The sequence below is a fragment of the Colius striatus genome, chromosome Z (assembly GCF_028858725.1).
Source record: "Colius striatus isolate bColStr4 chromosome Z, bColStr4.1.hap1, whole genome shotgun sequence".
Taxonomy (NCBI): Eukaryota; Metazoa; Chordata; class Aves; order Coliiformes; family Coliidae; genus Colius; species Colius striatus.
Window position 1 is genome coordinate 11453374 of NC_084790.1, and position 23161 is coordinate 11476534.

Sequence of the window (23161 nt, forward strand, 5' to 3'; positions counted from 1 at the left end):
CCTATACTGTTATGTTTTATGTCCTCTTTACAATTGTAACGGCTTCTGAAATCTCTAAAATACATAAATTGTGCAGAAGTTAACTCACTGACAGTGGAGTTTTGAGAAAATACAAAAAAGCACTCCAATTCAGATGGGGTTTCAGATCGCTATCTTGAATAGGTCTGTCACCCTGTACCTCAAACCCCTAAATTATGAACTATGCCCACTCTAACTTCAGGAACAACACATTTCTAGATACTGATGAAAGCAATTTAAGCCTCTGAAACAACTGCATTTTGGGAAGAATATAGTACCCGCTCAAGTGCTATTTTCTACCCCAAAACAAGGCTTACAAGCACTTTGTGTAAACTTGCAGACTTTCTACAGCTAAATCCAAAGGTTGTGTACTCTATAAAACATGATCTCTTCTTATATTCCACATAATATAAACACAGAACTGGGCTGCCTTTAGTGCAAGACTCTTTCTACTACCAGCACTGCAGGAATCCTGATTAACCTAATAGGTAAGTACAATAAAACCTAACTGTAGAGTTTCTTTGTTTCAACTACCTTCTCTTTCCAAATGTAACCTCATTAAAAAAACCCATTTACTTTAAATTGGTTGAGCAACAAAGCAGTTGGATGTAATTTGTAAAAATGGCCTCTCTGCTTTAAACACTTTAAAATGCAGAATTAAATTAATTTTAAATCTACATTTCAAAATTATCTAAATTTTTAAAAAGACCAAACGTGCACACTATTTTGGCTATATCTGTGCACGAAATTGAAAAGCTTACTTTGTAGTAGAAACCAATGCAACACAACATGATGACATAGTCTAATAATTATTTTATGCCATGAACACCTTTTTTGTTAGTTTTCATTTTAAAAAATTATGTCTCTTCTGAGAAAGGCTACAGTGCTACTGGAGATTGGAAAAGTGTCTCCAACAGGTAGTTAAACCAGAATCGAAACAGCATACGCTTCCTAACAGGCTGCAATATCGCTACGAAAACTTGCAAAAAAACCTAACCCGTGTCGATAAGAGGGCCTTTTTTTGCCAAGAGTTGACCCCAGTTATTACCGGAGTACAACCTTCAAACGAAGGGCAGCTTCACCTCCCTGCCTGTCTTTCCTCATCCACCACATAAGCCCGGTCTGCGAGGCGGGCCAGCGGAGCAGGGCTGTCCCCTCCGCCCCCGGCTCAGCTCGCAGAGGGAATCCGATCGCCGGGCACACTCTCCCGGCGGAGCAGCCTTCCTGCTGCAGCGGAACCGGGCAGGGAAGTGGGGGGGAGGGCAAAACTTCTGCGGGACTTCCACGGGAGTTTGACGTACACTTTCCACCGGGCAAAGGTGTGGGCCCAGCGCTGCGGGACCCACTCCTTGGAGACTGACTGAGGGAACGTGGGTGGGGGGAGCGGCCGGGCGTGGCGGCGGCTACTCACTGGTTGGTGGGGGGCGCGTTGAGCGGGATGGCCACCTCCTCCTCTTCGTACTCCGGCCCGTCCAGCGAGTCACCTTCGTCCACAGTCCCGAGCCCCAGGGCTAAAGGAGGGGGCGGCGGCGGCAGCGGGGGAAAAGCAGCAGTACCGGGATCGATCGCCCGGAACGCCTCCGGTCCCTGCCCCGGGTCGGCCGCTGCTGCGGCGGCGCCACCGGCCGCTGGAGGGGCAGGCCCCGCGCCCAGCTCCAGGAGCCCCAACATCGAGCACAAAGCCGGGCCACCTGGGGGGCCGGCGCCTGGGCTGCCCCCGCCGGAGCCGGCCGGGAAGGGGCCCTGCAGCCCCAGTCCCTTGCCCCGGCACACGGCGGGGTAGTGCCCCGGCTCCGCGCCGGATCCCGCCGTCCCGGCTGAGGTAACCGAGCCGCCCTCCTCACCCCCGGCTTCGGCCGCCATCATGTTGAGCCTCGCGCCCCCCCACCCCCCCCGCCGCGCCAGCCGCCGCACGCCGGGGAGGTGGCGACAAAGGGGCCCCGGCTCTGCCCCCCCCCCCCCCAACCCCGCCCCGCCGGGGAGCGGAGCCGGGACGAAGGCAAAACTTCCCCGGCGGAGATGGGCTGGGAACAATACCCGGCTGGGCGGGGGCTACGCGCGCAGGGCAGCTCCACAGGGCCTCGGCGCGGCTGCCTCGGCCCCCGGCGGCCGCCAGGGGAGCGGCTCCCGCCGCCCCGCGCGTTCACCCCGCCTCCCTCCTACCGGCCCGCCAGCGCGCGGGAGCGAGACGTGCCGCGCCGCGCCGCACCGCGCCTGCGCACCGTGCTCCCACCCCACCCTCACGCGTGCGCGGGTGAGCGGCTGGGAGGGGGCGGGGGCTGTCCCGCGGAGGGCGTGAGGGGTCCTGAGGAGAAGGGGGAGTAAAGCGTGGGACACTCCCCAACACCACGGCTGCCAGCATCGCGGCAGGGAAAAAAAAAAGAGACAAATGGTGCGGGCGGCAGGCAGGTGCTCGCCTGGGCCCTGCCTGGCCGTGAAGTCAGGCTGCGGGAGTGGGGGCGGAGGGGGTATTTCAGGCCGTGCCGGCGGCCATGCGCCCCGGGCCTCAGGTGGGCTCTTCTGCCAGGGAGGCGTTCGGGGCTAGGCTTTGTGGTGTCGAGCTGGAGGGATTCGGTCACGGGGAGCTGTGGGCTGAGCTCTTGCCCCTCGAGCCTGGCGGCGTCGGCGCGGTGAAGATATCCGAGTTCGTTCTGAGGCCCGGCTGCCTGGGTCCTGAGGCTGAAATCTGTGTGTGGGAAGGTCTGCCATGAGCTCACTTGCCTTTGGGCCTGGCTACCCTCATACCAGCTGGCCAAGCTGCTCATGGGAGTTGGTGTTCTCAGAGAAACCATCTTTAAAAAAAATCTTTTCCTTTGCATATTATTACAAAGACATGGTATTCAGCAAGAAGGATTTAAAGATGCATGTTGAACTCTAAAATATACAGTTTATCGTGTAAAAGTTGTGACTGTTTCTACTAAGCAGTCATTTACTCAGCACTTGCCTGAAATTGTGTATTTTTCTTCATTTGTCTCTACTCAAGCATGCATTCTCTCACACTCCCAAGCATATCTTTTCATTAATTACTTTGCTAACTTAAGTCGAATTACTTGGCACATAAGCTTCACCTCATACTTAATTAACTCTATGATCAATAAAACCTTTTGTGACAAACATTACCAGGCAATATAACGTGTAGATACCTTTTATTTTCTGCAGCCTCCTCCCCATCGCCCCCCTCCCATCCCCACTGTTAAAACAGCTGAAAAGTAGCAGCACGTTGACACTTGCATGTCTTTCAAGAGTTCTCAGAAGGCATCTAAACATTCAGGTTTTCAAAGTTTTGCGTTACCCAAAAGTATTAAGTGAATTTTTCCTGAGGCCACTAAAACAAACTATTACTCCCACTTTCACAGCTCTCCAGCCAACATCTTTTTTATCTGCTAAAAAAAAGTTTCATATCTTGCTTTCTAAAGGCAAAATTTGCTTCCAGCTACAAGACTAAGATCTTTGGAATTATGCTGGGTTTGTTCCCAGTCCAGTGTCGGTGAAAGGAGAAGCTGGCTTTAGCTGTAGGTTTACAGTGTGATAACACATTCATTCCCCACCATTTTTCTGTTTAAGGAATTGCAGTTTCAAAGACCATCTCTTAAAACTGTGATTTTGCATTGCCATGTTTAAGTGTTAGAAATGTAATTTCAAATAACGTAGCCTGCTGTCTCTGTGGGTTTCTATTTACTGCTGTTTGCTTTCCCTCACAGATTTCTAAATAAATAGTTTTAACACAGCCTTCTTACTGTTACAATAGTGATATGCTTAAACACAGAAATGCAGTGTAAATATTTATAAGAATGCCTTTATGAGGCAGGCTTTTCTAAGTGCTTTCTCAAACTGCAGCATGTGTGTGGGGACTAGGACAGCTGTGCTAAGAATTCCCTGCAGGGGAGGGTAATGTGGCTGCTGCCCCCCTTCAGCTTTTTTTTTGAGGAGATCAGTTTTAAATTTTACAAGGATTCCCCAAAAAGAAAACAGTAAGGTCAGCTGAGCTGTTGCATCACTGCCGCTCACACACCACTTCTCCTCACTTTGTAGGCAAAATTACCTGTCCCAGGTCACTTGGCACTGCAGGTAATGCATGTGGCTCTGTATTTTGTCTCTCAACACTTGCAAGTTGCCTTCTGTTACACAAGCCTTCATGGGGCTTTATTTACATGGCTTATTTATTTACATGTGTTTGGATGAAGGACAAAGTGTAACAGTATTTTTCTTGATAACTTCATTTGCAAATACATCCTTTTCTGAAATTCCTGGTGTAAATTATGCTAAGGACAATTAGTCCTTCAACCCTGCTGTGTGGATGGCATCAGCTGAGATTCTCTGAAAGTCCATTTGCATGTTTCCTAGAGTCAGTTTGCAGGATGGTGAATCTGGGTATAGATGTAATTTCTTGAGTCTGCTGTCCTTTACTCTTGGTCCAGTATTGAAATGTCAAGGCACAGGTAGATTATAGTTTTTATGGCCTAACTTAAAAACCAATCTATAGAAATGCCAAAACAAAGTCTCACATATGAAAGTACCTTGTTGCACCTTTGTTAATATTTCCATTAAAACTACCCGTTCTTTTATTGGTGTATGATAAAATTCTTAGCACTGTCTGTGGAAGACTAACAGAGTCTGTGCCTGTGCTTGTAAGTGAAGCTGAGTGTTCCCAGGCTCTTGAATACGATTGTCTGCAGAGCTCAGGGCTTAGCGACCTTTTCTTGCGTGCCTCCAAGCATACCACCAGTGTGATGCTGCTTGACAGCAGAGGTACAGCAAGCACCCAGCTGTGGAGACCAAGAGAACTTTCACAGAGTCACATACCAGCCTGTTCCATCTGGCTTGGGACCCCATGCATGTTTCTTGGCAAGCTTAATTCACTAGGATGGAGTAGGTGCAGCCATGGTTGGTGTTATTTTGTAAATAATGATAGGTGACCTTCATAGATCTAGTTTATACTGCAAAGACTGAGATCTGAGACTACATCTTCCAGTGAATTTCAGTGACATTGGGGTCTTTGAACTGTGTGACTAAATCAGAGACCTTGGTTTTTATAGAACACTTGTAGCATGCCACTAGTACACAGTTGTAACTCATACAAATAGTATATACTGTAAGAATGGTGACCATGGTATGATATAACAGGCAGCTGGGAATACACAATGAAGAACTTAAAATTAATTTTTAAATTAGAGGTTTTGGGCTGGGTTTAAGATGGAAAGACATATAACACGAATGACCCAGTATTTCATTTCTTTTTAGAGAAAGTATAGCTTGGATCATGGATAAGAACATCATGTAACCTTCAGTTTCAGTCCTGGTTTTATTTTACCTGCTTCTTTACCAAAGTGCAGTGTATTTCTGCTTTTCCAGAGATATTATTCTATCTAAGAAAGAAATAACAAAGAATTTTTCAGTCTTTCTGTTGCAGGATGGGATTATAAGAAAGCAACCTTCCTGTAATGAAGAACCTAGATTGCTCTAGCCATTCTACTTCTTCCCATTATACTACCACAGCTGTATACCTGAACAGTAACAGACTGAGGGCTGCTACTTCTACCTACATAGCAATTACAACCCTGTGGGGGGCCACATCTAATGCTGTTAATATGGAGAGATGGGCAGAGGCTGTGCAAGAGGTTGACTGCTTATATTTTTATTTCCTGAAACTTAAATTCTTCACTTCCATTGTGTATATATTTTATTGAGTAAATATGACTGTGTTCCCAGACTGATCATCACAAGGTAATTGTTAAACAGTGGTGACCACTGTGTATTTCACTTTGCGTCTGTGCTGTCAATTATCCCGTGTTCATGGTACAAACTATATTTTGTTTGCATGGAATATTTTGTACTTATTGAATCTCAGAATAGATTATTAATGATAAGATGTTTTAAAAATCTTTCCCTTAATTTTAAAAGATCAACAGTTTTCAAATGTTATTTTTGTTTAACGACTTCCAGATTATTATTGATTTTCAAGAACATTCTTGTCACATGAGAAATGATCTCTCTCAGAATCCAAACTCTTCAATAACCTTTTGTCCCTACTCATTTTGCTTTTCTTTAGTTTGATATTCTTTCAAATAAATGTTTAAGATGGAGACAAATTAAGCCCAAGTGAAGGACTTTAATCCTCATACTAAAAGAAATAGTATCCTATCTTAAGAGTAAGTCCATATACAACATTACATTCATTAAGAATTTGCTGCTGGATCAATACCTTTATTTTTGTCCTTGTAAACAAGTGCAAAGATATATAGGAACAACTAACCTGAAGTAATAATTTTTGTTTGTATATGATACTCGTTTTTGTTTCTTTTTTTCTGCCTTTAAAAATGGCTTAAAAAGCTTTTTTTTTTTTTTTATAGTTGCCTGTGGTTGTTCACTTTCTCTTTGGTTTTAGAACAACATAATTGCATAGAGGCTTAGGTTTTCATTTGCCTCCCTTCAATCTGCATTGGAAACAAGTAATTTTTTATTATTATTTTCCCCTTCTAATTTTGCATATTTAATGGATTTGATAATGCACATGTGATATTTCATGAGCCCTCAATGCGAACAGCAAATCCTCCTTTCAGAAACAAATTGATGGTATACTTTGATACTCACCCTCAACACAAGACTGAAACGTTATGTTAGAACAAAAAGGCTCAATCTTTCCTTCCTGGCCAATCTGGTTTCTTACTGAGGTGAATCTAGCCATACTTCAATCCAGTTGTTCCAGTCACAAACACTGATGGAAATACTTTTCCTGTCTTTATTATTTGTGCATCCTGGCAGATTCACTCAGAACCTGTCATGTTGTTGTGTTCTTGAGAATTGGGAAGCATACTATTTCCATGCCATACCATTTAGGTGTGCAGAGCTCACTAGTTTAAGTGAAGAATGACTGTTTTACTATTGACTTCAGGAAAATGTTTCTTTTTTTGGGTGTAGTACACTGATGTCAGTATAGTGTAATTATTACCATGTTACCAATGAATTTTCAAAATACTGCATATTTTGTAGTGTATTTTTGTTTGATACATTTGTAGTTATAGACCATTTGCTGACTTTCTGAAATGTAGCACAATGTTTTGCCACATACCAATTGAAGCATCTTCTGTTAATCTGAATAAATATTCATCTTAAGTCATACAGTATATCCACAAGTGAATTACTTAGAAACAGCATTTTAAATAAGAATATTGGCATCTGGTAGCAGCAGTCTGTTTGGAGTCATTGCACAGCCTCCTGTTCACACCTTGGCCTATACTAAGAGATAGTCAGAAGCTTTGTTTGCTGGTGACCTTTGCCTAATAAATCGGTGCCCCAGTTTTTTTCTTTCAGACTTACAGCAATGAAGCAGGCTTTTTTTTTTTTCCCCATGAATTCCAACCAATTGCTATGAAAATGTGCCTTGAAAGGCTAGTGCCATTAAAAGTACACATAAGAGTGCAAAAATATGAAATTGTGTAGAGCAAGACCAGTAAGTCATGCATGGGAATACTCAAATTGTTCTATTTAACTGTATTTTCCTGTGGGCAAGTACTTTTCTATCATTTCTCTGTGTGCCTGAGGAAATGCATATTCACCAATGCCCCTTGCTACAGCTTTTTACGATGTTGCAGGATTTTGTTCTTTAGAAAAGCCGCTACGATTTTGACCTTTGGATCCATTTTACTTTCTAAGTTTAGACTGATGTCCTCACACTTCACATAAACCTCCTGCAGTGAATGTTTTAAAAATAGACATGGATAATGAAAATTTTAGTGGTTCATTTAGATTTTCTAGTTGTAACTGTTACTTCTCAATAACAGCTAGTATATGGAAAAAATATATTGACTAAGTATTATGTTTAAGACATCAGACTTGTTCTTTCAGGGGTAGCACATTGAAATCAGGTGCTACTGTGCTGGCTTGTGCTGTGCTGTGCTGTGCTGTGCTGTGCTGTGCTGTGCTGTGCTGTGTGGGCTTACATAGTTCTGGGTCAGTACTAACATAGAATTATCCATGTTGTGCTTTAATTTACACAGAAACCTGAAAATTCAAGAACTAATGTAGAGACTGGATGAAATTGATTAGTAAGTGGAACGCAAACTGCAAGCCTACCTTTCCAGAGGAAGACTATTGTTAAGATAATTGTAGTGTGTTATAGGTGAAAAAAGTGTGTTATAGCTGAAAAAGAACATAAAGAGGTAAGTTTCAGTCACAGAGATGGTACCTAATTATCTTAGCACAGATGAGGCAAAAGGGAGCATACTTTTCATATAATACTGACACAATGTGTGTGCTGACTGAAATACAGCAGCAACTGCAAAGACATAAGTGGGTGTGGGGCCCAGAAAACAGACCAGCCATGCAAATGGTATATTTTTCCAAAGGAAATGTTGCAAGAGTCAAGTCATAATAACAAGCTGGGGAAAGAAAATGGGGGAAGAAAAAGTACACACCTGAGAATATGTACTTTATTTACTTTGAAAAACCGCAAGTGATTTTTCCATATGTGATTTTTCATATATGTCTTTGTCCATATCAGTTATCTCTCTGACAGTTTGGTATCTTTGTTTAGTATATATTGGTTTATTAAGCAGCACCAGCATTGCATTTCTTTTCTGAGAGCTGACATGTTTCTGAAAGACCATGGCAAAACCTTTTAACTTTGGTAGCATAGGAACAAGAGCTATGTGAATTCTCTGTCAATCTTACTGAAACTATGGTCCTTTAGATTCCATATTATTGTCTGTATTTCAATGCAAGATAAACTTGTCGATATATACTTACCCATATTTATAATTTGTGCATAAAGCCTGTAAATAACTCCATTTATAAATATACTGTACAATTATGTTGTTTTTAAGCAATGCTAAAAGTATCCTTGGTTTTAGTTATTAATTTTTTCTTTTTTTTTCCAAAAGAAGAGATGAAAAACTGAGTTTAAAAGGATTAACAAGATTTTTTTACCACTTTGAAAATATTTTGTGTGTAATAATTTTCTGTGCTTAGTTACAGCTAACTTCTATAAGAGTTCTCAGTCATGAGTGACCTCAGGTTCATTCAGCATATCTCTGACTGTTGATGGACAAAAATTTACACGTTGACAAGAATCTCTGTATTTTTGCAGCTGTTTAGGTATCCTTTGGATGTTTGTATAGGTGCTTTTACAGGAGCTAGGGAAAGGCAAAAAGTCTGATAGGAATGAACAAACAGGAAACTGTGATTACACTCATAATACCTACAGATTTCCTCTGATACCCATGATGTAACATGGGTCTGTGCAGGATAATCCCAGCCATTGTATAGAAGACTGTCTTCCATTTCAAGCTCAGGCAATTTTTCATGCTCCTTACTCTGAACAAACAGTTCATCATGCTATTGAGGCGTATATTGTCCTCCTTAGTTTCAGTAAAAAAAAATTTCTCCATTTATGGTTATTGGTTACAATGATTTAATATAAGCTGTCTGCCTATATCATGTGTTTAAATAGAGGATATTTCTGTCAGACATAGCTAACAGGCATTCCTGTAAATTAAATTATATGCAGAACCTATACAAATCAACAACATGCATACATTACTCAGCAGGGTCATAATATAATCTTGCCTGAATGGAACAATTCAAGAATAAAATTTAAGTAGAATATTTCTAGATGTGGCATTGGTAACAAGTAGCTACATATTGGTCTTTGCAAGGAATATTTGTATAAGGGAGCCTATAGGATATTAACAATGAAAATTATTTACATTTGAATTTTAAAATTTTATTTAAGTTTCCAGTTACCAGAGAATGATAATCAACACTTTTTAACCTATCTTTTTAAATTGACATCTTCATGAATGTTGTCACTGAAAAAAAATGAAAAATTGGAAAAGCAATTACTATTTAATGTAACAGATGTGAGTTTAACTGAAATGCAGACAGGTCTGATTTCATGGACATCAGATCTACATAAAGCCAGTAATTTTTTTTTAAATGGCTGCTTACACAGCACCAACAAATTTTGTGTGTACACCCACTGGCTCTACAGAAGCCAGTATTTGTACTTGAAACATAAAATATATTTGCAAAATTGGTAATTGTGTCTGAGGTCATATTTACACATTTAAAGCATCTATTCTGTATATGAAGATTCCTATTTCCTTATCTATATACTCCTGTGGAACAAGTTTCTTCAAGTATGAGTATAGTTTAGGTGTCCTGTTCTCCTACTTAGAGGTTAGTTCTTATAATGTCCTTTGTCCTAGGATGAATTTTTTGGTTAAGAAATATTTCTCAATTAGAACGAAGAAACAAAATATGAAGATCCAATATGTTAAAACCAATACTGAACTATTTTTGTTACAGGATACAAGGGTTTTATTAAGACACAGTTTATTAATCTAATTGCAAAAATTAATAGATTAAATGCTTTGGTTTATATTACGTACTTGCCCAGACTCCTAAACTTTTTGACCTTATGACATGTTAATCTAAATGTGTGCTTTTCAAGGAGTCCACTTATATTCTATTTCTTACTTACGACGGTGTTCACGTGTATGAAAGCATTTTGTTTCATTGAACCATAGAATCATAGAATGGTGGGGGTTGGAAGGGACCTTTAGAGATCATCTAGTCCAATCCCCCTGCAGAAGCAGGTTCACCTAGATCAGGTCGCATAGGAACATGTCCAGGCGGGTCTTTAAGACCTCCAAGGAAGGACACTCCAGAACCCCTCTGGGCAGCCTGTTCCACTGGTCCGTCACCCTCACAGTGAAATAGTTTTTTCTTATGTTTAAGTGGAACTTTTTGTGTTCCAGCTTCATCCCATTACCCCTGATCCTGTTACTATCTACTACTAAAAAAAGAGATGTCCCAGCCTCTTGACACCCACCCTTTAGATATTTATAAATGTTAATAAGATCACCTCTCAGTCTCCTCCAGACTAAACAGCCCCAGTTCCCGCAGCCTTTCCTCATAGGAAAGATGTTCCATACCCTTGATCATCTTGGTGGCCCTGTGCTGGACTCTCTCCAGCACTTCCCTGTCTCTCTTGAGCTGAGGAGCCCAGAACTGGACACAGGACTCCAGATGAGGCCTCACCAGGGCAGGGTAGAGGGGGAGCAGAACCTGCCTTGACCTTCTGGCTACACTCTTCTTGATGCATCCCAGGATGCCATTGGCCTTCTTGGCCATGAGGGCACATTGCTGGCTCATGGTTAATGTATTATCAATCAGGACTCCCATGTCTCTTTCTGCAGAGCTGCTCTTCAGCAGTTCGACCCCCAGCCTGTACTGGTGCATGGGGTTGTTCCTTCCCAGATGCAGGACTCTGCACTTGTCCTTGTTGAACCTCAGGAGGTTCCTCTCTGCCCTACTCTCAAGCTGGTCAAGATCCTGCTGAATGGCAGCACAGCCTCTGGGGAATCAACCAGTCCTCCCAGTTTGGTGTCACCAGTGAACTTGCTGAGAGTACACTCTTTCCCCTCATCCATGTTGTTGATGAAGATATTGAACAAGACTGGCCCCAGAATCGATCCCTGTGGAACTCCACTGGCCACAGGCCTCCAACTCGATTCTGTCCCATTGATCACCACCCTCTGGGCTCTGTCATTCAGCCAGCTCTTGATCCACCTCACTGTCCACTCATCCAAGCCACACTGCCTGAGCTTTCTGATGAGGATGTTATGAGAGTCAGTGTCAAAAGCCTTGCCGAAGTCAAGGTAGATGACATCCGCTGCTCTCCCCTCATCAAATCAGCCGGTTATGCACTCATAGAAGGATATCAGGTTAGTCAAACAGGATTTCCCCTTGGTGAAGCCATGTTGATTCCCCTGATAACCATTTTTTCCTTCATATGTTCAGTGATAACATTCAGGATGAGTTGTTCATCACTTTTCCAGGGATGGAGGTGAGGCTGACCGGCCTGTAGTCTTCTTGCCCTTTTTGAAGACCGGCATGATATTGGCTTTTCTCCAGTCCTCAGGCACTTCACCTGTCCTCCATGATTGTTCAAAAATCATAGAGAGAGGCTTAGAGGTTTCAGCTAGTTGTATTTCTGTTGTTAACTTTGAAATCAATTCCACAGTAGCAAAGTATTGGGAATAAGAATAGTGGCCCATAAATTTAAGGTGTGGTATAACTCATTCCAGAGTGAGCCAAACATTATCACACAGTGATTACTTGTTTTTAACTAATTGTGGATCAAATGCTAATAGGTATTAAACAAAAAATCACTGTCTTGCCCCTATTCTGTTTAATTTTAAGTCAAAGGTATGTCAGAATCTAATCTTAATAGTGAAATCACTGCTGAATCAATTACTTTAAAAGGGGTAGAAGTCTGACATGCTTCAGCATGACATTCTTCATGATTAGAAAGGTGGAAGGTTCAAATGCTGCTTCTGCTATATGGTGTCTGCTACATGAGGGCAATTATTTTAACAGCAGTTACCAGTCAGTTATAAATCATATTAGTTATGCTGGACATTTAGATGTTAATTTACGCACACTGTTTATGTTTAACCTAAGATTTCCCAAGATGTGCTGCTATATTGTTAGTTCATTTGCTGCTTTTGCAGCATGAATATGAATATCTTTGCAACTTTCATTGATAAAGAGCAATTTGCAATTTACATTTCCTCATAATTAGCAATGACACATCGGTTTTTCTATATGTGTATATGTAGAAAAATGCAACTGTTTAGAGAATTATGTAAATCATGGAGTATGTAGTCAAAATGCACAAAGCTTAGGCTATATTCTGAAAAATTTACTATATAAGCAGCAGTGTGTACATCAAGTTTATAACAGGAATAGAGGCTGGCACGATAAATAGGAAATTAGGGAAGGCTAAATACAAGTATTGTGTTCTAACTAGTGAGAAATTGCAGTGTGCATGGTTGGGAGGAGTTTGTGAAGTAAGGAGCTGCCTTGGCATACAGAGAGAATGAGTACGACCAGTGGAATGTTCCACTGTCAACAAGACTAAGAAAGCAAGCAGTTTAATAGTACCTGAAAAAGAAGAGGAAGCAGATGATCTTGATATCGTCTGGTTGTTTTTCTGAGAGGCTTTGCTTTCTGAGAAAAGCAATTTGCAACCAAAAGAGCACAGTGAGCTAAAGGCACCTCTGCATTTGGTGGTTAGCAGAGGGTCAGTAAAGCTTGCAGCGTGAACTCACTGTCTGATAGGATGCATGAGGGATGGGTGGTTTTCCTCTGGGGCTTGTGAGGTAAGTTCCAGCCTATTTTCAACAGAGCTGCAGTAGATCATAAGCTGTTTTCTCTCAAAGGTACAAATGGCTTTCACTTCTGGCTAAGTTCAGGCAAGATGATGGTCAACAACTGACAAGAGAATGTTAGACTGGCAGATTTCAGACAAGGCTAAAGTTCACTTTCTAGTGGAATTAAAGCTGTCAGGGGGTGTGGTTCTTCATCAATGCATATCTATGTAGGATTTTAAGCCTACTGCTCCATCATTTAAAATCTGTTTCTCCCTGTAGGAAGAGATGTCTCTCTTTAGGAACAGGTTATCTTATGCTATGTCTGCACAAGAAAACAGTATGTCCCTCTCACTGACAAAGCATGCCTCATAACATTTGTGCTTCTGAATGTTTGTGTGTAATTAGGAGAACAGTTGGCTTACAGGTCACCTCCTACACTTACTTCCTATCTTTAATTGACTCACCTTTAAATGTCTGGCAATTCCATGACTCAAGTTAAAGCAGATGCTAACTGAAAAAGTCATGGGCTTGTGTATGTGAGAGATTTACAGCAGTGCATATGATACTCTTTCAGTATACAACTCACATTTCTGTAACTTGAGTTTCCTCTGGAGAATTCATTTTTGTGAGAATGAAAAGTAATGTGCCTTGACATTAATTTGTTTAATTACATCTATTCCAAACTTTCTAGCAATTCTGCATTTGCTTTCCTGCTCTGCTTTCTTACCCTTCCAGCCACGTCACTGTCCTAACCAGCCAATTCACCAAATAGCATCACATTTGTTTCCCAGGGAATAAAACACCTGTACAACATGAATGTCTGATGTGACCTCCTTCTCTGAGTGATGGGGTTTAACCATATTCTACTTTTTCTATCCCAGAGTTTTGATATCAGCATAACTAGATAATACACTATTTTAAATAGACCTTTACCATACCCATTGACTTAAGCCAAGTTTGTGGATCATGACAGAGCCTGGGAAGAAGTTAAAGCAAATCCTACCCATCAAGTACAGAAAATACAGCATATTTGAGGATACTATTGTGACAGTGGAGAAGCAAGGTCCCAAATTAAATGTTGTGCAGTGCTACACTGAAATGGGGTGCCGGCAAGAAAGTTAAAAACAACCATGCAATTCCATAAGCAGCAATTTCTTGCAAATCTATGCTATACATTTCTGTGCATCTGTGACTCACACCACATCATTGCCACACACTGTTGCCATCTCTAAATACTGAGGAGCAGAAAGCTTAAGATGTAGCTGGTTCTGAACTTCTTGTCTATATGATTGAAAGCTACATACAGACTTGCACCATTTCTTTTGGTGGAGGGGGAAGGAGAGAGGGCTTTGGGGAGCCTTTTCAACTTACCTTACCTAAAACGTGGAAAAGTAATTGCCTCTGAGTCCCAGTAAAGACCAGAAACAATATTGGGCCATTAAGTTCAAAGGTCATTGGAGGAGTCAGATGTTTTTGCTCACACTCTGAGCAAATAAATCACAAATTCTTAGAAAGCAAGGCTAAACAAGATTGACTTACAAATGATGCTTGTCAAATGCTATAGATACTATTATTGGCTTATGTGGTACATTAACGTTTTTAGTCGTGGAAGGAATGCTTCAATTAATTGCTGTAACATTAAAAAAAATCAATCGGTAAAATCTTAGTAATTTGCCTGTTTTTAACAGATGTAGGTTATTTTAATGAACAGAAACTCCCATCTACTTCTTCAGCTTACTAAAAATCTATTGTAGTGATATGAAAACCTCATATTGATGTTGTGTTACTTGAAGTATTTTATAAGCTACTGGCTGCTTAAGCTTCTAAATTACTGAAACTCTTTGAAAAGCAGAAATCAGATTAGCATAAACTTTAAGCCAGCCACCAAGTACAGGAAATAATATTTCATATGGAAAAAAAATGCCACTGTTACAACTGTTGGAACTGCCTATTTCCATCTCCTTTCCTAAATATATGAGTATGCTTCTGGCAACCCAGAACATTTAGTTCTGTTGGGTAATACCAATTTGTACGAAGCGCCAAGATAGACCAATGCCTGGAAGAAAGGTTGCACAGCTGTGTTACAAAACCCAATAGCACGTTGATCAGTGCCAACAGAGGGTGAAGAGAGGAAGTGGGAACCATGGTCATCTTAGTTTTATTTTTGTGTCTTTGTACTTTTTGTCATGTCTATCTTAGCCTTCATGAAAAGTTACTTGTTTCCTTTACCGTTTTGTGTGGATTAGCAGAATATCTTTCAACATTAAGAATCATGTACAATGAGAAATTAAGCTAGTCTCAAAAGAAGAACAACCATTAACTCTGTGCCACACTATGATTATCTTTTAATTCAAAGACAGTCCTCAAGACTTGCTCCATTTTTGTGTTTTCCTTATTTGAAATGATGAATAATCTGCACATCTGCAATCAAACACATCCTATATTGCAGACAGGCCTTATCCTGCTAATGGCAGTCCCTCTGAGATAGGTGGTTCCACAGCATGCTTTTAAAGAATATAGAAAGAGAGGTAGAAAAGGATGTGCATCTAGTATTTTTAAAAAAATGAACAAACAAACAAATATCAAAACCAAGAAACCCAGAAGAGGTTCTGGGGAGATCAGTACATGAGAATCTTGAGTATGGCAAGGAGAGGAAAAGAAGAAACTCTTTGATTTGTCTACTTGGTGCACAGAACGTTTAAGGTCTGATGATGAGGAGGAGGGAAGAAACATGTTACCTGCTTGATCATTGAAAATGGCAGCTTACATCATCAAATTATGTTAAATACTAATGTTGGTGCTTATGATCTGTATGATCATTTTCAAGCATTTTCCTGTCAGGAATCCTGCTTCAGTACCACAGCCTCTTAGGCATGCTAACTGTTACGGAAAAAATTCATAGAACATAAATGCCCACCAGAGTGTAACTCTGAAAATTTGTCAGACAGCATGCTTATTTTTCAAAGCAGGTACACAGACATACCCCTGTCAGACCAAGAGAGAACTGCCACATAAAGCATCTTCTGGAAATTTTTCTCCTTTGCTTCCCCGATGTCATGTGGGACTGAGCATACACAGATTTGTAATTCAAGTCAGATGCTGCTTGCTGCCTCAAGACTCCTGATTACACTACTGTTTACCCATCAGTTTCCTAAGAGCAGACCCCTCTCTCATCCTGCATCCCCTTTTGTTACAGTTAATTGTTTTCTTATCTGATGAAAGGTTTCATCAGCCATACTGCTAAAGGACAGGCAGCGTCTTCTGGAACAGCAGAGGGATGCCAAACACCATTGATTTCCAAAGCACAACTTTCTCTAACAAACTAGTCTTTTTTTCATTACAATGAAAGGCTTTTTAGGTTAACCTGCAATAATGCTAATGGCACTCAGCAATCAGACTTTAGAACGCATTGATGAAAGGCACCTTAGTATATATGAGCTCCTATATAAACTCCTAAAGGAACTCCTAATATATATGAACTCTATATAAATACACTGTAGTACATATGACAATTTGGATAGGTTATAAGTAGAGTGTGGATTCAGTTAATTGCATTAATATGAATTAAGGACTATATATTTGCAACTTATCTTTGACAGCTAGAAGTTGTTAAAAATATTGCAACAGAAAACTACCTCTTTAGTGGCTGGACTGTACTCTGCTGCAACAGTCACAGGAATGTAATTGTTCTTGTCAAATTCATTAGTACCTGTTGAGAAGCAGCAGTGACCAGGGACTAATCAAGATGTTAATAGTTTTGAATCAAAATATTACTCACGTTGGCTTCTTATCTGGTCTAAAATTTATGCAGGTCTTCAGGAATGTGGTTTTAATAATGATTTTAGTATTTGACAGGCAGTTATGTAATAAATAGGTTTCTGTCTAGATTGTGCTAAATGATCCCACACATGCAGTAGAAGCAATGATCATGAGTTATCCACTCATGACACGTATGTGTATTTAGAAGAAGAGCCCTATATGTCATAGCAATGACCTTAGCAGCTGTTTTCTAGGGCTGGATTAAATACTGTCATTAATAGTCACATTTTTAAGTACTCCTCCAAGTATAGTAAGACTATCAGCGGAAGAAATAATGGTGAGAAAGAATGGAAAAAAAAAAAAAAAAAAGGAAGATTTTACTGCATAGAAATACTGTAAAAAGTTTTGCTTAAGTTAATACTATAATTGACTAAATGACAAACCTGATTTATATCTATAGTCTCTCTCCAATTATCAGGTTGAAAAATAGAGTAATTTCACTCAGTCTATGATGAAGTTGGATGGAGTAATAAGATTATTTCTGTGTACATTATCTGGTATAACGCTGAATGTGTGACAGAATTCACACAGCTGCTTAAAAATCAGTGCAGTGCTTCAGTTTTACACACAATGCATTCAATAAAGCTCTTTCAATGTGCAAAGGAACCGATTCGAATAATACACAGACCACTAGCCTCAACTGTTTCCCCAAGTTCTCAGAAGTATGGAAACATGTACAAAAACAATCTTCAGCTATCTTCTCACGTCATATGTAATTTCATATAACTCCTACCACAAAAGGAAAAGCTACCATTGCCAAAGAACTAAAGTGCAATTCTTTTTGATTCCTCTAATTTAGAATTTACTGTATGAATTACTTAATGATCAAAAGATAATTATTAAAATGCTTTATATAATATTTCTCAATTGGCAAACTGTAATATATGAACTTTAAACATGAACAAATAAAATATAATATACGCATTATAATCCTTTTAAAAAGCTACTTGCACTTTTCAAGCCCTAATTTTCAAAACCTGTCTATTTTTCTACTAACCACTACTTTATTTGCATACACACCCCCAAACCAGTAAAGAGTATAAGTATTGTCTTACCCAGTTCTGTCAGTTTTAAATGTCACCAGACATGGTATGATAATATAATAAACTCAAATGGGATAATGCCAAATGAGCTATGAGAAAACAGCTCACTCAATCATATACTTCATGTGGGATTAAACCGTAGATATTTCCACTTCAACAAGTTTCTAGACTGTCTCGGCATTTTCAAGACATAATGTTTTGACCTATTCTAAGCAATCTTTTTCAGAATCTCTTTCCAGAACTGTATATTTCATTCCACTCATAGATATGGAAGATGAAGGGTGACCAATGGAAGAGATGCAGGTGGAATGTGTCATTTTATTAACACCTATGTACATAAGGTAAGAAGCAAAGCCTGCTAACAGTACAGACCTGTTCAAGAGAGTCATATCAGTCTTTATGTTCTGTAACCAAGGATAGATACTGACTTGCTGTGTATATAATTACTTGAGATTCTGTTGATTTCAGAAAGAAATGTTTGTATTCATTTGAAATAGTTTGGTTCTGTTTTGGTTTTTGTATTACGTAGCAAATACAATATGTTGTCAGAACAAAAAGGTTTGATCAGTCCCAAGCTTGTTCTCCTTCAATTTTCTTTCTCAGAGAACTGGAAAAAGACAGATTTTCATTCTGACTCAAAGTGAATCAAAATATCAAAGCCTCTATGTATTTTAGAAGATGTTTCCTACTTCTGTAGATTTCCACTCAACATAAATGAAAAAGGTATTATAGCCCCAGACTTACATAAGCTGGTTTCAACATTGTGTGTTAAAATAGGGTCTGATCTACAACACACTTTTCTGTCTGCTGTAGTGAAAACCACATAGAATTTGTTTTATAGTTACAGAAAATGTGTGTAACACAATTACTTATGCCCTTTGAATATATAATTATGCTGCATTTTTCTTTTTTTCAATGGAGGTCAGTGTGTCACTCTTTCAAATACAAACTGCTTGGTAATATGTTAATTTTTTTTCCACACATGTCAAATTGGCTGACATTTACATAGAAACAATAGAAAGGAATGTTATGAGAGCAGGGATTGAAACAAGAGAGAATACTGTATGAAAGATGAAGTGCACAAATGCTCCATTTAACTACCATATCACAGTCTTTCCTGAATTATGTGTTAAAACCTGAATATTTTGAGTTATTAAAAACTGAAAAACTAAAGTTAAAAATTAAAAGACTCAAAACTAAAATGAAATTATTTTGGGTTTCTAAAATCTGAATTATTTGTGTTAATTATTTTGAGTTATTCGAGTTAAAAATGGAATATTTTGAGTGCAAAAACCTTAAAATCTGGAGTCACTTTGGTATACCTGAACTGCAAAAAAATAGCTCAAAAAAAAAGGAATTATTGATCTTGGCTGATTAATGTCAAAATAATTTTCTGATTTTGACAGTTAAAACTTATTCTGATGTTATAAAAGAAATAATATTTTGTGTTTAATCAACATCAAAAGTGGAAATTAATTTTTAAATTAATAAATGTTGCTGAAATTATTTAATATGTGTTGTAACAGACCCCTGAAATAATTTCTAAGCTTACTCACTCAGGGAAAATCACACTCTGCCAAAGGGAGAGGAATGTTCTGCATCTATTTCTCTTTAGATCTTGACTATACTATGGAAAGATTTCAGTATAGGTGCCTCATTGGCTGAAGAGTATTTGTATTTTTGCTGCAGTGAAACTCTGCTGAGGAAACTAGCTCCCATACAAAGTAGAGATGTCACATCGAGAAACTTGAATTAGTTCTAAGCAATCTACTTCTGCTTCTGTGGTACAGCTCAGTATTATCTGAAAATACAAGCTGAAATAAATCCTGGTATCTGCTTAGTTTGATCCTACCTCTGTCCAATGTGTGACCTTACTGAGGAGGGGGACTGAATCAGACAGTTTCTTGTTTAGATGGATTGACTGATGGTAAAGATATTTGTCTTAAGGTTGGGGGTTTTTTCTGCTGATATGACATTTGTCTGACAGAACCTTATCTCACACTGTCCATCTACAGTTTTAGAGGAAGCTGTCACTGAAGGTACTGTATTATCTCCTTTCTTTATTTGGGAATGCTCTTAAGGCATCCTTGTATTTCTCAGTAAAACTCAAAGCCTCCAGTATGTTATACATAGCCTTCATTTATCAGCTGTTATGCCACTGAACAAAAGCATTAGTTTTTATTGAAAAGCTCGCTAATTTATTTTTTTATTATGCTTATCTTCCAGGAGAATGCCACTGTGCCTCAGTGATGAAAGAATTGCCGTTCTTGGTCTTCAGGGTATGCTAGAAGTTTTCTCTCTGACTGGAGATGAAGCATGTGGTGTTATTCACATGATTTTAAAGGTAATTGTAAAGGTTTTACAGGTGAAAGGCTGTTGTTTTTGCTCTTTGTTTGTATTTCACATTTATTACACTACCAGATTATTGTCACCATTTATTGTTCTATTTGTCCAATAAAATCTAGTACTGTAGAAAAGAGAGAGGTTTGTTCAGACACATCTTTCTTAAAATAACTGTTTGATTACTAATCAAACAAGATAATGTTATTCTGTAGACTTTTTCCATTCTGTATTTTATGAGGTTGGTTTGGTCTGTCTTGTTGCTTTTAAAAGGGAAATCAAAAAGGAAGGGGGAAAAAAGTCCTTTTTTCCCTCTCAGTAATTTGCTATGTGGATAACATTTATTTTCCAAGTATGTATTTTGACCTTGGACTTTATTTTACAATATCAGATCAAAATATCAGTTCCTGTACAGAAGAGCACATCTAGCCATTTGGAGAGGGAAATAGACCTAGCTTTTAAGAATGCAAGGGAAGACCTAATGCTTCTAGTGGAAAACAGAGAGAACCCTCTTCTCTAGCTATTTTGGGAGCTGAAGCTGAAAGGAAAGAAGCTGGTTAGGGAACAAAAAATGAACAAGTGCTATAACATTTAAGGAAGCTATATATATTCTGTTTCCTTGTTCCAAGTTTTACCATGAAATCTTAGATGTTAGAGCAAAATACTCCAATGTAACTTTCATATGTAAAGTCCCAGAAGGAGTGGGGAAAAAAATTGTATGATGTATTTAATAACCAGGCCCATAGTGCATATATGTGCACACATACAGGGAAGGAGTTTGGGCCATTAATCTTAATTTTGCCATTTTATGAGTCTTCAGTGCTTATTTCAACAACATTACTGTTCTCTTGCTTTATGTTTCATATGTGATATGAACAGATGAATAGTAGTCATTAATTTTTGTGTTTTTTCAACTGCATCAGTATGCAAATATCCCATACATAATTCTTCATTAGCATATCCAGAGTGTTAGAGTCCTTTATCAGGTGCATACACAGAATCACAGAATGGCTGAGGTAGAAAGGGACATCTGGAGGTCATCTTGTTCAGCCTGCTCAAGCACGGCTACCTGAATTCAGTTGCCCAAGACCATGTACAGATGGCTTTTGAATATCTGTGATGATGAAGACTTTCAAACCTCTCCGGGCAACCTGTACCAGTGCTCTGCCACCCTCACAGTAAAAAAGTGTTTCCTGATGCCCATTTGGAGCTTCGTGTGTTTCAGTTTGTGTCTGTTGAGTCTGATCCTGTCACTGGGTGCCACTGAAAAAAGCCTATCTCTGTCCACTGTGCACCATCTCTACAGGTATTTATATACATTGGTAAGACCTACCCCCCAGCTTAAACTGTCCCAGCTCTCAGCCTTTCTTGACATAGGTATACGGTCTGCTCTCCCACTCCCACAATGGCAATTTTAAGAAATTTGGTAAGTACCTTGTGAGTTTTTTTTTGCAATAGATGACTTTGGTAAAGCTCTGAGTGCAAATATAGTGAAACGTCATGGGACAGCTGATATCCTTTCCCCTCATACAGATAGAACCACTTCCTTTTGAAAAGTAATTCAGAATATCTGACTCATTAAGTGTCTGTCTCAGAATGTGATTTCCATCATGCCGTTTTTGTGGTTTGCTTACCACGTGAGTTATCTACCCCGGCTCTTTTTTTTTTTGTGTTTGTATTTCAAATTCACACTCTTGCTGTCTCTAGGGGAAAAAAAAATGAAGCAAAATGTGGTATTTCATTAAACACTGTAGATTTTTTCTCTTTCCTCTCCCTTTCCAGCGCCCCCCCACCCCCACCCGTTGTATCTGACTTAATGGAGCTATGACAGTGATGAAATTAGCACTTAATGTCAAATGGTTTGACAGGGGGAAGCTGTTGCCTATACCAGTGGTAAAAATAATCTTAAATAAGACTGAAAACCTGTTGAGTACATTTGGTAAGATAATATCAGGTTACATAGATTTAACTAGCACTCCTAGGCACACTTCTAGTACTGATGCTATTAATTATAATAATATTAATAGTAGTAAAAACCCTCACAGGAGTGATAGTAACAAACTTCATTTCCTCCAGTGTCCCTCTTTCCCTCCTCTTGTAATATTTTCAGTGTCTTAGTTATCTTTTTTATATCAAAGACCTGATACAATTAAACAAACAGGTAGTTCAGTCTTTGAATCCTCTCTCTGTATAACTTCCTGCCAGGGCTTCCATTTAGATATATAATTTCCTCTTCTAGGAAGGTGTTTTACGGTTTCTTACCTACTTCAACTGCTTAACATCTGATCTTTATCTTCTCTTTTACTTAAACATTTACTCATCTTCAAGTCAAGAAGCACTAAATTTTTTTCCTTTCTCTTTGTTATTTAAGAGTTTGTGTAAATATAATTATATTGCCATAGTTTCTGTGCAAGATAAAACTACAAAAGGAGATTTTTTAAGACATGAAAAGGCAGGTAGTTCTAGTATTATTTTAAATGTTATAACCCATGGATATAACGTGTGAGTAGAGACTCAGCTGTTGTTCAGATACATATCCCATAAGCACACACTCAACTTGCAAATAGGAGACATATATTCTGTAACTACATTAGAATCTCGAATCAAAATCTGGAAGGTGGAGTGACACGGTTTTTTAGAAACTGGAGTTTTTTCTGTGTTTTTTTAACTGTATTTTAATGAAAATAATTTCCCAGGTTTCTGGGATTTTCTTCCTTACAAATACTGTAATCTTTTAACTTTTATTTTATATATAAAAAAGATTTTTCTGGCAGACTGAAAACA

At 39.2% G+C, this 23161-nt stretch overlaps 1 protein-coding gene across 2 annotated transcripts in view; it reads right to left on the reverse strand.

Annotated features, from left to right (window-relative positions):
* RASA1 (RAS p21 protein activator 1) overlaps positions 1 to 1884 on the reverse strand; it is a 63515-nt gene extending 61631 nt beyond the window's left edge. For both annotated transcript variants that reach the window (XM_062017610.1, XM_062017611.1), the window contains exon 1: positions 1430 to 1884. In XM_062017610.1, coding sequence (XP_061873594.1) covers positions 1430 to 1884 — 455 coding nt within the window. The remainder of the gene's footprint in view (positions 1 to 1429) is intronic.
* Positions 1885 to 23161: the final 21277 nt, after the last annotated feature.